The following is a 13,065-nucleotide window of genomic DNA, read 5'->3' as shown; positions in this document are numbered from 1 at the left end:
GTTCTGATTTGCATTTCCTTGATGATTAGTGATGCTGAGCACCTTTTCATGTACTTTTTTGGCCATTTCTATGTCTTAGTTGGAAAAATATCTATTCAGATCTTCTGCCCATTTTTAAATCAGATAGGACTTTTACTATGGAGTTGTAGGAGTTCTTTAGAACTAATTTTTAAAAATATTACTCTACTTCTAAAATAGTTTTATTTTGTTTTGTTAGTAGGCTCCAAACCCAGTGCAGAACCCAATGTGGGGCTCAATCTCACAACCCTGAGACCATGACCTATGACAAAATCAAGAGTCAGATGCTTAACCAACTGATCCATCCAAAGGCCCCTAAGATAGTTTTCAAAATGCCCTAAGAAATATAATTTCCATCTACTCAGTAAGGCCCTGCTGAAATCTTTTTCATCAAAGCCATTCCGACCACTTTAATCAAGACAAAACTCTTTACCAAGGATTCTCAAAGACCAACACCATGTGACTTTAGCGCTTATTTACCTCTGTTGCCGCTCAATCTATTACAGAAATTAATTTGTTTTTCTAGTTAGAACACTAGCATTCTCATTGTAAAGAAATCAAATAGGACAGGAGAGGAAATCGTTTAAGAGTCTGACGGATATTTCAGACTATCTTCATACACACTTGTAAACAGTTTGTTAATGTTGCTTTTGTGAATATATTTGTGCCAGATTTCAGGGAGGGGTGTGTGTGTGCTTAAAAAAAGATGATCACAATCTACATCACGTCTTTTTGCACTTTATATTATGGAAACTGTCAACATACAGAGAGATGGGTAAAACATTTTTTAAAAACCCAACAGAACATTTCAATAAATCCAACTCATCCGTTGCTTAGCTTTAATAATTGTAAATATGTAACACATCTGTTTTCTCTGATCCATACCCACTCCCCCCATGAATATTTAAGTAAATTGGAAGCTTCATGCCATTTCATCTTTAAATATTTTACCTGAGTGACTAAAACTCTAAGGCATTTTAGGAAATTCAGACACAAGACTATTATCATACTTTTAAATATTAATACTAATTTCTTAACATTTTAAAATATACACTCAGTAATCACATTTCCACATATGGAAATTCTAAATTTGTGGTAAAATTCACACACAATGAAATGCAAGAATCCTGAATATACAGTTCTTAAAGGTTTGGCAAATCAATACCCTTGTAACATACTTTCTCATCAAGACACAGAACTTTTCAATCACCTCAGAAAATTCTCCTGTACCTCTTTTCAGTCAATCTCTCCCAACATCAGAGACAACCATTTGCTGAATTTTTTAAATTGTTTTTATTTTACTTCTGGTAGAGTTATTAGACAGGGTTAATTTCAGGGATACAATATAGTGCATCAACACTTCCATATATGACCCAGTGTTCATCGTAAGTGCCCTCCTTAATCCCTATCACCTATTACACCCATCCCCCATCCACCTCCCTTCTGGTATATATCTAACTACATATACAGCCAACTATATATCCAACTATTCAACTATTAAGAGTCTGTTTCTTAGTTTGTGTCTCTTTTCCCCCTTTGCTCATTTGTTTTTTAAATTCTACACATGAATGAAATCATATGGCATTTGTCTTTCTCTGACTGATTTTATACTCTCTAGCTACAATCATGTTGTTGGAAATGGAAAGACTGCAATCTTTTTATGGCAAATAATATCCCAAATATATATGTATATATCCCCCACAACTTCTTAACCATTCATCTACTGATGGACACTTGGGCTGCTCCCATATCTTGGCTATTGTAAATAATGCTGCTATAAACAGAGGGGTGCATGTATCCCTTTGAATTCGTGTTCTTGTATTTTTTTTGAAGATTTTTTTATTCGACACAGAGAGAGAGCACAAGAAGAGGGATCAGGAGAGGGAGAAGAAGGCTCCCTGCCAAGTAGGCAGCCCAATGCAGGGCTTGATCCCAGCATCCTGGGATCATGACCTAAGACGAAGGCAGACACTGAATGGAATAAGCCACCCAGATGCCCCTGTGTTCTTGTATTTTTTGGATAATACACAGCAGTGCGACTACTGGATTATAGGGTAATTCCATTTTTAACTTTTTGAGGAAGCGCCATGCTGTCTTCCATAGTGACTACAACAGTTTGCACTCCAACAGTACACAAGCATTCCTTTTTCTCCACATCCTTGTCAACAATGGTGTTTGTATTTTTGATGTTAACCATTCTGACAGGTGTGAGGTAGTATCTCGTTGCAGTGTTGATCTGCATTTCCCTGATAAAGAGTGATGCTTAGCATCTTCTCATGTGTCTGCTGGCCATCTACATATTTTCTTTAGAGAAATATCTGCTTATGTCTCCTGCCCATTTTTTAATCGGATTCTTTGTTTTGGGGAATGTGGAGTTGTATCAGTTCTTTATATATTTTGGAGACCAACCCTTTATCAGAAATGTCATTTGCAAATATCTTCTCCCACTCAACAGATTGCCTTTCAGTCTTGTCGACTGCTTCCTTTACTGTGCAAGCTTTTTATTTTGATGTAGTCTCAATATTTTGTCAGAGAAATTACTGCCTCTGTTCTCTTCTGGATTTTTATGGTTTCAGGTATCATATTTAGGTCTTTAATGCATTTTGCATTTATTTTTGTGTACAGTGTAAGAAAGTTGTCTAGTTTCATTCTTTTGCATGTAGTTGTCCAGTTTTCCCAACACCATTTATGGAAGATACTTTTTCCCACTAGATAGTCTTTCCTGCTTTGTCAAAGATTAATTGACTATAATTGTGGTTTATTTCTGGGTTTTCTAATCTGTTCCACTGATCTATGTGTCTATTTTTGTGCCAGTTCCATACTGTTTTGATTAATAAGGCTTTGTAATATAACTTGAAGCCTGGAATTGTGATACCACCAGCTTAGGTTTTCTTTTTCAAGATTGTTTTGGCTATTCGGGATGTTCTGTGGTTCCACTAAAATTTTAGGTTTTGTTCTAATTTGGTGAAAAATGTTGGTATTTTGATAGGGACTGCATTTAAATTTGTAAATTGCTTTGGGTAATACAGACATTTTAACAATATTTTGCTCTTCCGATCTTGAGCATGGAATGTCTTTCCATTTCTTTACATCTTCTTAAATTTCTTTCATCAGTATTTTACAGTTTTCAGAGTATAGGTCTTTCACCTCTTTGGCTAAGTTTATTCCTACAGATTTTATTATTTTTGGTACAATTGTAAATGTGATTGTTTTCTTAATTTCTCTTTCTGCTGCTTTGTTTTTAGTATATAGAACTGCAACAGATTTCTGTATGGTGATTTTGTATCCTGAGATTTGATTTAATTCACTTATCAGCTCTAGTAGTTTCTTGGTGGTCTTTAGGATTTTCCATATATATCATGTCATCTGCAAACAGTGTAAGTTTTGCTTCTTCCTTATCTATTTGGATGCCCTTTATTTCTTTCTGTTGTTTGATTGTTGTGGCTAGGACTTCTGGTACTATGTTGAATAAAAGTGGTGAGAGTGGACATCCTTGTCTTGTGTCTGACCTAGGAGAAAAGCTCTCAGTATTTCCCCATTGATTATGATGTTTCCTGTGAGTTTTTCATGTAAGTCCTTTATTTGTTGATGTACGTTCCCTCTAAACCTACTTTGTTGAGGGTTTTTATTATGAATGGATATTTTACTTTATTACGTGCTTTTCCCCCATCTATTGAAAGGATCATATGGTTCTTATCCTTTCTCTTATTGGTGTAATGTATCACACTGATTGATTTGGGAATACTGAACCACCCTGGAAATCCAGAAATAAAACCCACTTGACTGTGGTGAATGATTATTTTAATGTATGGTTGGATTTGGTTTGCTAGTATTTTGTTGAGGATTTTTGCATCTATGTCATTAGAGGTTTGGACTGTAGTTCTGTTTTTTGGTGGTATCTTTGTTTTTGGTATCAGGGTAATGCTGGCCTCAGAGAATAGATTTGGAAATTTTCCTTCTTCTATTTTTTGGGATAGTTTCAGAAGAATAGCTATTAACTCTTCTTTAGATGTTTGGTAGAATTCACCTGTGAAGCCATCTGGCCCTGCACTTTTGTTTGTTGGGAGGTTTTTTCCCCCCAAGATCTTATTTATTCATTTGAGAGAGAGAGAGAGAGAGAGCACGAGCAGGGCAGAGAGGCAGAGGGAGAAGCAGACTCCCCCCCCGCCCCCCTGGGGGCCAGATGAGGGGCTTAATCCCAGGACCTGGAGATCATGTCCTGAGCCAAAGGCAGACACTTAATCATCTGAACCACCCAAGCAATCCTGGAGTTTTTGATTACTGATTCAACATCAGTATGTTCAAATTTTCTATTTCTTCCTGCTTTAGTTTTGGTAGGCTAATTTATCCATTTCTTCTAGGTTATCCAATTTGTTGGCATATAATTTTTCATAATATTCTGACAGTCTTTTGAATTTCTGTGATACTGGTTATTTCTCTCTCATTTGTGATTTTTTAGTCCTTTTTTTTCTTGATCAATCTAGCTAGAGGCTTATCAATTTTGTTGATTTTTTTTTCCAAAGAATCATTTCCTCAGGAAAGCTGGGTGGCTCAGTTGGTGAAGCATCTGACTCTTGATTTTGACTCAGGTCATGATATCAGGGTTGTAAGATCAAGTCTCATGTAGAGCTCCATGGTAACAGTGCAGTCTGCTTAAAATTCTCTCTCCCCCACTGTCTATGCATGGCATGCATGCTCTCATGGGGGGCGGGGACCAGCTCCTGGTTTCATTGATCTTTTGCTTTTCTAGTTTCTATACCATTTATTTCTGCTCTAATCTTTATTATTCCCTTCCTTCTGCTGACTTTGGGTTTTGTTTTTTGTTCTTAATTTTATAAAAATCTTTCTTCATTTGCACATTCAAGGAAAGGAATTAAAAATCCCAGTTTATGGGCCCCTGGGTGGATGAGTCGGTTAAGCATCCAACTCTTAATTTCAGCTCAGGTCATGACCTCAAGTTTGTGAGATCAAGCCTTGTGAGATGGGAACTGTGATCAAGATTGTGAGATGCTCAAGATTGTGAGCATCAGGCTCCATGCTCAGCAGAGGGTCTGTTTGAGGTTCTGCCCCTCCTCCCTCTGGCCCTCCTGCTGCTCATTCTCTCTCTGTCTCTAATAAATAAAATCTAAAGAAAAAACCAGTCTAATGTGAAATCACTTTAATTCATTAATCACTTGTGATTATTTTATAACTTTATTTTTTTAAGACTTTATTTCTTTATTTGAGAGAGAGAGAGCATGCATGCACATGAGAACATGAGCAGAGGAGGAGCAAAGGGAGAGGGACAAGCAGACCCCACACTGAGCATGGAGCCCAGTGTGGGGCTCGATCCCAAGACCCTGAGATCACAACCTTAGCCAAAATTAAGAGTCAGATACTTAACCCACTGAGCCATCCAGGTGACCAATTATTTTATAGCTTTATTCAAAAAACTTAATTGGTCCTTATAGTCATAAGAAGTCATATTCAGAGACCAAATTTCTACCTAATGATAAGAATCTCTTCTACAAAAACCTTTGCCCACGCTTAGTACTAATAATCTTATACTTCATATTCCATTGTTGTAAGTTCTTAAAGCATAACAACCTGCTTTAAAATCTGATCGGGGCACCTGGGTGGTTTAGTCAGTTAAGCATCTGACTCTTGATTTCAGCTCAGGTAATGATCTCAGGGTTATGAGATCTAGCCCTGCATTGGGCTCCATACTGGGTGCGGAGCCTGCTTGAGTTTCTCTCTCTCCCTCTGCCCCACTCCTTACCCACTCATTTTCTCTCTTAAAAACAAAAGTAATAAAGAAGATCCTTGATTTAAAAAATAATAATAAAATACTATGATCAAATTTCTATGTACTTCACCATCAAAAGTAAAAAAAACTTTCACTTTATTCCTCAAGCCAACTATAGGAATCATTCTGTTTTTAAATAGGTCAACTTTCAGACTAAAGCCTTAAAAAAAATTTACTTTAACATTAACAAGAAAAAAACTTTTACACCTTACCTGATTACAAGTATCAGATAAAGAGTGTATAGCTTCAGAGAACATACTTGCTGAACCCGTATAAATCCAGGCAAGAAATTTAAAGAAGCAGTTTAATCCATTGCTAGGAGAGAAAGATAAAACAATTTAGCATAGGTTTTGATAAAAATTTCTACCAAAAGCTTATTTGAGTACATAAACCTCTATACTAGATTCTGTTCCAAGTAAATTAAAAAGAATCTCTAACCTTTAAGAATTTATTATACTTTAGGTAACAAGAGAATAAATTTGAAAAATACAGATTATGATATCATTAAATATTCCAATGAAGAAACATGATATTTGTAAACAAATTACTTAAGTGTATTTTGAGAACTGATGAGAAGAGAATGTTTTATATTTGGATGAAGTAAAGTTAGGAAGGAAATTAAGTGTCTTATGTAGGTGAAAGAGATCTACACTTGATATTGTCCAGCATACTAACGACAAAACCAAGACTTCGGTGAAAGTCTAGTTACTTAAACACGCCAGATGTGAAGGTGCCATATGCCAGAGGTGAAAACAAATCTAGACCAAGCAGTCTCAGAGTCACACTAGAAGATAATAGATGCTAAAAATAAACAGCTAGCTGTTCAGATTCCAACAGTAATGACTGGCGCCATTTATCTCGGGCACTACACTTAGCCACTTACCATGTTTTACTGTAACACTATTATATAAATATTAATATCTCATTGTATAAATAAGGAAACTGTACATCCCCTTCCAGCTACCCTTTCCCCTCCTTTCTACTTCAAATAATTTTCTGAAAGGATTGTATCTCCTCTTGCTGTCTTCATTTTCCACATTTTGCATTAAGTCTTCGGTCCATTTAACAATGGCTTATGTTTCAGATACCTTGATTATTATCAATACCACAACTGTTTCTTGCCACTAAATTCCTGAAAATACTTTAGTATTTTCCTTAATCCCCCAGAAGCATATGCCACTATTTTCTTAGAAGACTGTCTTCCTTGGCATCCATGATATCCCTGATTTTCTTTCATTCCAGGTTTGCTTTCCTTTCTTGCTTGCTCGTTCCTCTTCTTCAGTCTCCTCTGCAGGCTCTTTCCTCTACCCCTTTCACAGATGTTCACATTCTTCAAGGTTTCCTCCTGAGGGATTTTTCTTCCACACATTTCATACACATTCTCCAGGTGATCTTTAATTACTCCTATGGCTTTAATTATCATCTCTATATCAGTAACTCTCAACTCTTAAGTCCCTAATTCAGCTTTCCTTTGTGAGCTTCAGACCAACATATATCAAAAATTATTACGTACTGGGTATCACACTAAGCAGTTTACATATATTACATACATTCTTCCAATGAAGAAAGTTTTAATTGCTAACCTCACATTACTGATGAGAAGAACTAATGCTGTTGACCAACTCCACTTGGGTGCCCTACAGGTAGATCATTAAACTCAAAACTAAGCTCATCATTTCCTTTTCTGCCACCCTGCCCCTCCTTCAAGTGCTCCTTCTCTCAGTGATGATGCCATAGCTATCCAACTGTCCAAATCAGAAGCCTGGGCACCATCCTTGACCATACCTCCTAAATATTTCTTGGACCTAAACATGCCTTTCCATCCCTACTTTCATTATCTCAGTTTTAGTGCATCATCGTCTCCTCTCTGCATTACTGTACATGATGTCCTCCAGTCTAGTGCCCCTCCAATCCTTAAAGATGAGAATTATGATTTCTAGCTTTGTATTTCAAGACCCTACCACAATTCCTGGCATGTCATATGTATATATTTTAGAAATAAACAAACTAATAAATTACGGAATTAATACTTTTAAATATCCTAAAATAGATTAATCAGCAAAAGAGAAAAAAGATAACAATAGGAATCAGGAAGACAGAAGGAAAAAAAAGAGGCACAAATATCAGTTATGTTCTTCCAAGATAAGTGGGGCAAAACAAGAATGTAAATATTGTTCAGTAGATATGACCCAGGCTTGTTTATTCAAAAAATGATCTCAGCCAATTCACCTTTCTAAAAAAGACTTCTATCAACTCCAATGAAAATAAAAGAATTTTCAGAGAGCAACTATTCTTAGATCCTAACTACTCCAAAAACAGACCCAGCACAAGCATGGATATCTATGTGGACTCTTCTTTCAACACTGTACTGACAATAATTAAAAAAGGTTCATTCAGGGGCGCCTGGTGGCTCTGTTGTTAAGTGTCTGCCTTCGGCTCAGGTCATGATCCCAGGGTCCTGGGATCGAGCCCCGTATTGGGCTCCCTGCTCTCTCTCTCTCTGTCAAATAAATAAACAAACACATAAATAAATAAAATCTTAAAAAAAAAAAAAGGGTTCATTCAACTTCCTTCTATAATAACATAAACATCTAACTCTTCACCTAAATGCCAAGTAATAAATTTTTACATTCATAGATACACACATTAAAAATAATACATTTTTATTTTAGGTGGTACTTACATGCAAATGGCAACCATCACCACTTTTCCTGGCCCTTTAAAAAAAACTGATGTCGTTCTGGACCGTGGCTATAAAAAACAGACAAAACACACAAAAAATCTCTAAAATTTCCAGAGAACAGTTTGATGCTTATAACTGTTCTGACACACTAGAAAATATGTCCTCTATCAAACCCTCTAAACATCTAGATTTAGTTATTTGCTTCCTTTTCTCTAGAATCTGCATGTTAAAAAGTGAGAAGATAGAAATTGAGAGCATATGTGAATCTCTTTCCAAAAACTTAACCGTTTGTCTCTTTGTAAGTAATTTCCTGCCTGTTGCCAGGAAAGATCTGCGGTGGTTTCACAGAAACTAGGGATAAAATGACAAAAATGTATTGAACTAAAATCGATACACTCTACAATTTTTCCACTTCTTGAGCAACTTAACTTTTAAGGAACAGTCAAAGCCAAGTTTGCTTCTCCAATTTAACTCCTTATTACTCTATAAATACCAAAGACCTCAAGTGATAATGTTGAATTCCAAAATAGACCAAAACAAAAGGAACAAACCAAGTAAAGAAAGCTATTTATCTTGAGTTAAATGTAGTTTCACTGTTCCTTCAATGTATACTTTGTTTTTTCTCCTGCTCTGCCCTCTCCCTGGAATGCCAGCATCATCTTCTACCACAATTTGTCTAGCTTTTACTCATCCCATTCCATGTTAGGCCAACTGGCACTTTTCTATTTAAAGCCATTCTTGGTCCATCACAGAGAATACTCACTCTGCTGCACATTTATTATTGAACTTTACATTTCTATTAAAGCACTTCATATAGGCTGCCTTATGTCATTTATTCAAGAAATATTTATTGTGCAACTACTACATGCCTGGCACAATTCTAGATGCTGGGACCTGACAGTAAACAAGAGTCCTGCCTTCACTGATCTCAAAATTGAGTCCAGGAAGATAGAGAATAAATAAACAAATACATAACATCAGATAAGAATAAACATAATTAAGAAAATAAAATAGAACGGAGAAGATCATGTATGGGGGGAGGGTGTATGTGGAAAGGGTTATTTTAGCTAGAGTATGAAAGAGGTTCAAAGATGAGAAGGCAGCAACCATGAAAAAATCTGAAGAATGGTTTCAGGCAGAGTATACACACAGGACATTTAAAGACGTGGAAAGAAATAAGCTTGCTGTGGGGAAAGGACAAAATAAGCTTGATGTGACTAAGAGCATAGAAAGCAAGGAAAAAGGTAAGGGTTGAGGACAGAGAAGGAGGCAGGGATCATATTCCACAGGATTTTGGAAACTATGGTAAGGAGTAAAACTCTTATTCTACGGGCAAAAAGAAGGCACCACATGATTTTAAGCAGATATTTGGTATAGTCTAATTTGGGTTTTACAAAGACATAGCTTAAAATGCAGAGAATAGGGACGTCTGGGCAGTTCAGTCAGTTAAGCATCTGCTTTTGGCTCAGGTCATGATCCCAGAGTCCTGGGATCGAGTCCCACATCAGGCTCCTTGCTCAGCAGAAGCAAATTATGGGGACAAAGCAGAGATGGAGAAAACAATTAGGAGGGTAGTCCCAGTAAAGGATGGTGATGGTTGAGACTAAGGTTTCAATAAGAGGCATGGTGAGCAGCAGTTACACTAGGCATCTATCTTGGAGAAAATGCCAGTTGGATCTGCTAATGGGATTTAAACATAAAAGGGTCTATAATGAATCTCTAATATTTGGAGACTGAGTAAATAAGCAGAGGAGTTTTTTTTCAGAAGAGATGAAGGAAGTGAAGGTATTAATGAAGTCCAAGGAGAACCAGGAGAAAGACTGTCTTAGGCTCCTAGAGAACAAGGTGTTCCAAGGAAAAGGAATACTTCTGCTGGTGACGGGCACTTGACTATTCCTTCCCTCTTGGATTTCCATGAGAAGAGACTTCCCCCTCCTCCCAATACTGGTGGCCTCCCCTCCTCCCCAGTGGCTGTCTGGGGGTTGACTAAGTAAGTGTAGTAAGGTAAATTTAGAAGAGAATACTGGGCATATTTATGAGCTCTCTCTTTTATTTTGGGACTTGGTAGACATTTTCTTCTGAGTGGCTCTGTATTTGGACAAGACAGGTAGAGGTGTCTACAGTTTACTGGGTAAGTCTCAATCAGAAGAGTCTTGAGGTGCCTGGATAGCTCAGTGGGTTAAGCCTCTGCCTTCAGCTCAGGTCGTGATCTCAGGGTCCTGGGATGGAGCCCCGCATTGGGCTCTCTGCTCAGCAGGGAGCCTGCTTCCTCCTCTCTCTGCCTGCCTCTCTGCCTCTCCTCCTCTACCTGCCTCTCTGCCTACTTGTGATCTCTGCCTATCAACTAAATAAATAAATAAATCTTTAAAAATAAATAAATTGATCAGAAGAGTCTTTAAGATCTAATGTAATGGACTGGAACTCTGAGAAACAGATGAGGAAAACAAATAAGGAGTCAGATTTCAGGTTGTTACTGGGGTCATGCCATGCAAGAGTTACTTACTTCTTGGTAAGTCACCATAGCTTATGGCAGTTTTGTTCCCTTGCACACAGACCACAATGGCCCTGAAGAGGGACAAATAGCCTGCACTGAAACTGCAGGTCCTGTAAGTCAGGCTGCTGCAGCGTACACTTGGATTCTATAGAATTTCTATAGAATTGGCTGGTTATTGCCAAGAAAGCTGAGGTGAGATTTCATATCAGGAATTAGGAGAGAAAAGTGCCTATTTAAATTTCTTCTCACTTTTACAGTGTTTTGTAGTCAGGTCTGCAGACCAGGATTTTAAACAGCACCTCCTACGTTCCCTGTGGACAACAGACACAAGAGGGAGCTTCTAGATTTTAAGTGTTAAGGCCAGCTCTTGACAATGTGCAATTAGATGCCCCCCAATTCTGTTTTGAACTGCCTCCAGAGCTAAGACCAGGAATTAGGCAGGAAGAAACCTTATCCATATGATTTTACTTGAACTTAGATTTGCAAACTATAAACGCTGACCATGGCTCTAGATTTTTGAGTTCTATTATTTATTAATAAATAAAAACTAGAGTACGTTTGTTTTATTATAATGAGAATGTGCTATGTCCTTTGGCTGAATAAAGAAAAACAAAACTCCAAAAAATTATTTTAGGAACAGTAAAAAAAAAAAAATGCAGAGAGATAAATGAAAAGATGCTGTTTAAAGTGGAAGATGAGAAATATGTCTTTAGAAGAAAGGTGCAAGAACTTTTGGGATAAATAAGACAGACAAGGAAGGAAAATGAGATCTTAAAAAGTAGAATAAAATGTCTTAAGGAAAAAAAGATTTACAGAGCTCAAACAGCTGATAAAAAAATTATTACAGAAAAGGTGAAAACACGTTGGTTGTTACATCAGAAATAGTGACAAAGTCCAAGGAAAAGCAAGAGATCTACAAGGAGCCAGGATTCACAACACCCTTGGGAAGCATCCTATTAAAGCCACCCATAAATTCCATAATAAAAGCAATTGCAGAACTGACCCTTAGAGAGCAGAATGGCCAACACGCTGGGAATTACTGAAATTGGAAGATGGGTTCATCAAATATTTTTTCTACTTTTGTATATATTTGAAATTTTTGATAATAATTTTTTAAAATATTGGAACAAAAACAGAAAATGCGGCAATATTTCAAAAACGACTACCAGCAAATCAGCATAAAATACTCAAAGCACTACTGACACTTCAAAATTATAACTGCAAGTGGAGATAAAGGTACTTCTAATGCTCTAAAGGACTATCACAAATAATTTCACAGAATTAGAATTCTAAGGAAAGGCACAAGAAAGGAGAAGTGTATTAAAGGAGAAATGTATTAAAAGGACATTGAGAAATTAGGTATCAGACAGTTAGATACTGTTCTGATAAGAGAATGCTTTTGGCAGACCCAGAACATAGTGAGTTCATATATATCACTACTAGAGTTCCTCTAATACAAAGAAAAATATCACAGAAAAACAAGTGGATCAGAAGGTGGGGGAGCAGAAGAATTTCATAATTAATTTAAAAATATTAAGTATTTAACAGGACTAGCCCCATATATTTCTGGAGAAGAAAAGCAATCATCTTCAGTAGGAGACTGAATGTGTTTTACAGAAATATGGGAACAGTGGAGGGAAATTAAAGTATTATCCTATTACTACAAAAAAAAAAGAGTATAATAGAAACAAATTCTAGGGGGCACCTGGGTGGCTCAGTTGGTTAAGTGTCTGTCTTTGGCTCAGGTCATGATCTCAGTGTCCTGGGATCAAGTCCCACATCTGGCTCCCTGCTCAGCAAGGGGGGTCTGCGTCTCCCTCTCCCTTTGCCCTTAATCGTGCTCTCTCTCTCTCGCTCACTCTCTCTAATAAATAAATAAAATCTTTTTTAAAAAATTCCATTCAAAACCTGGAACTTTTCAAGGTTGACAAGTATGAATCCTCAAAAGGCCTCTAGTGACACTGATTTCAGAAGTCAGTAGCTACTCTCAAAAATCTAGTGACAACGAACCTTCATGGAAAACAGACAGAACACCGAGGAACAGATTCTCCCAGGAGGTAGGTCTTGCCAACCTATGTTACTATG

The 13,065-nt window shown here is 37.0% G+C and overlaps 1 protein-coding gene across 1 annotated transcript in view; it reads right to left on the bottom strand.

The window, feature by feature from the left end:
• The window catches only part of SLC30A9 (solute carrier family 30 member 9), an 85,942-nt gene that overhangs the window by 32,570 nt on the left and 40,307 nt on the right, over window positions 1–13,065 (bottom strand). Inside the window, exons 8-9 of the mRNA XM_047719189.1 lie at window positions 8,487–8,554; window positions 6,016–6,118 (exon numbers count right to left, since the gene is read on the bottom strand). Of these exons, the coding sequence (XP_047575145.1) occupies window positions 6,016–6,118; window positions 8,487–8,554 (171 nt within the window). The remainder of the gene's footprint in view (window positions 1–6,015; window positions 6,119–8,486; window positions 8,555–13,065) is intronic.

Source organism: Lutra lutra, chromosome 2, assembly GCF_902655055.1.
Source record: "Lutra lutra chromosome 2, mLutLut1.2, whole genome shotgun sequence".
Classification (NCBI taxonomy): Eukaryota; Metazoa; Chordata; class Mammalia; order Carnivora; family Mustelidae; genus Lutra; species Lutra lutra.
The sequence above is the reverse complement of the archived record's forward strand: the minus strand, read 5'-3'. Positions and strand labels throughout refer to the sequence as shown.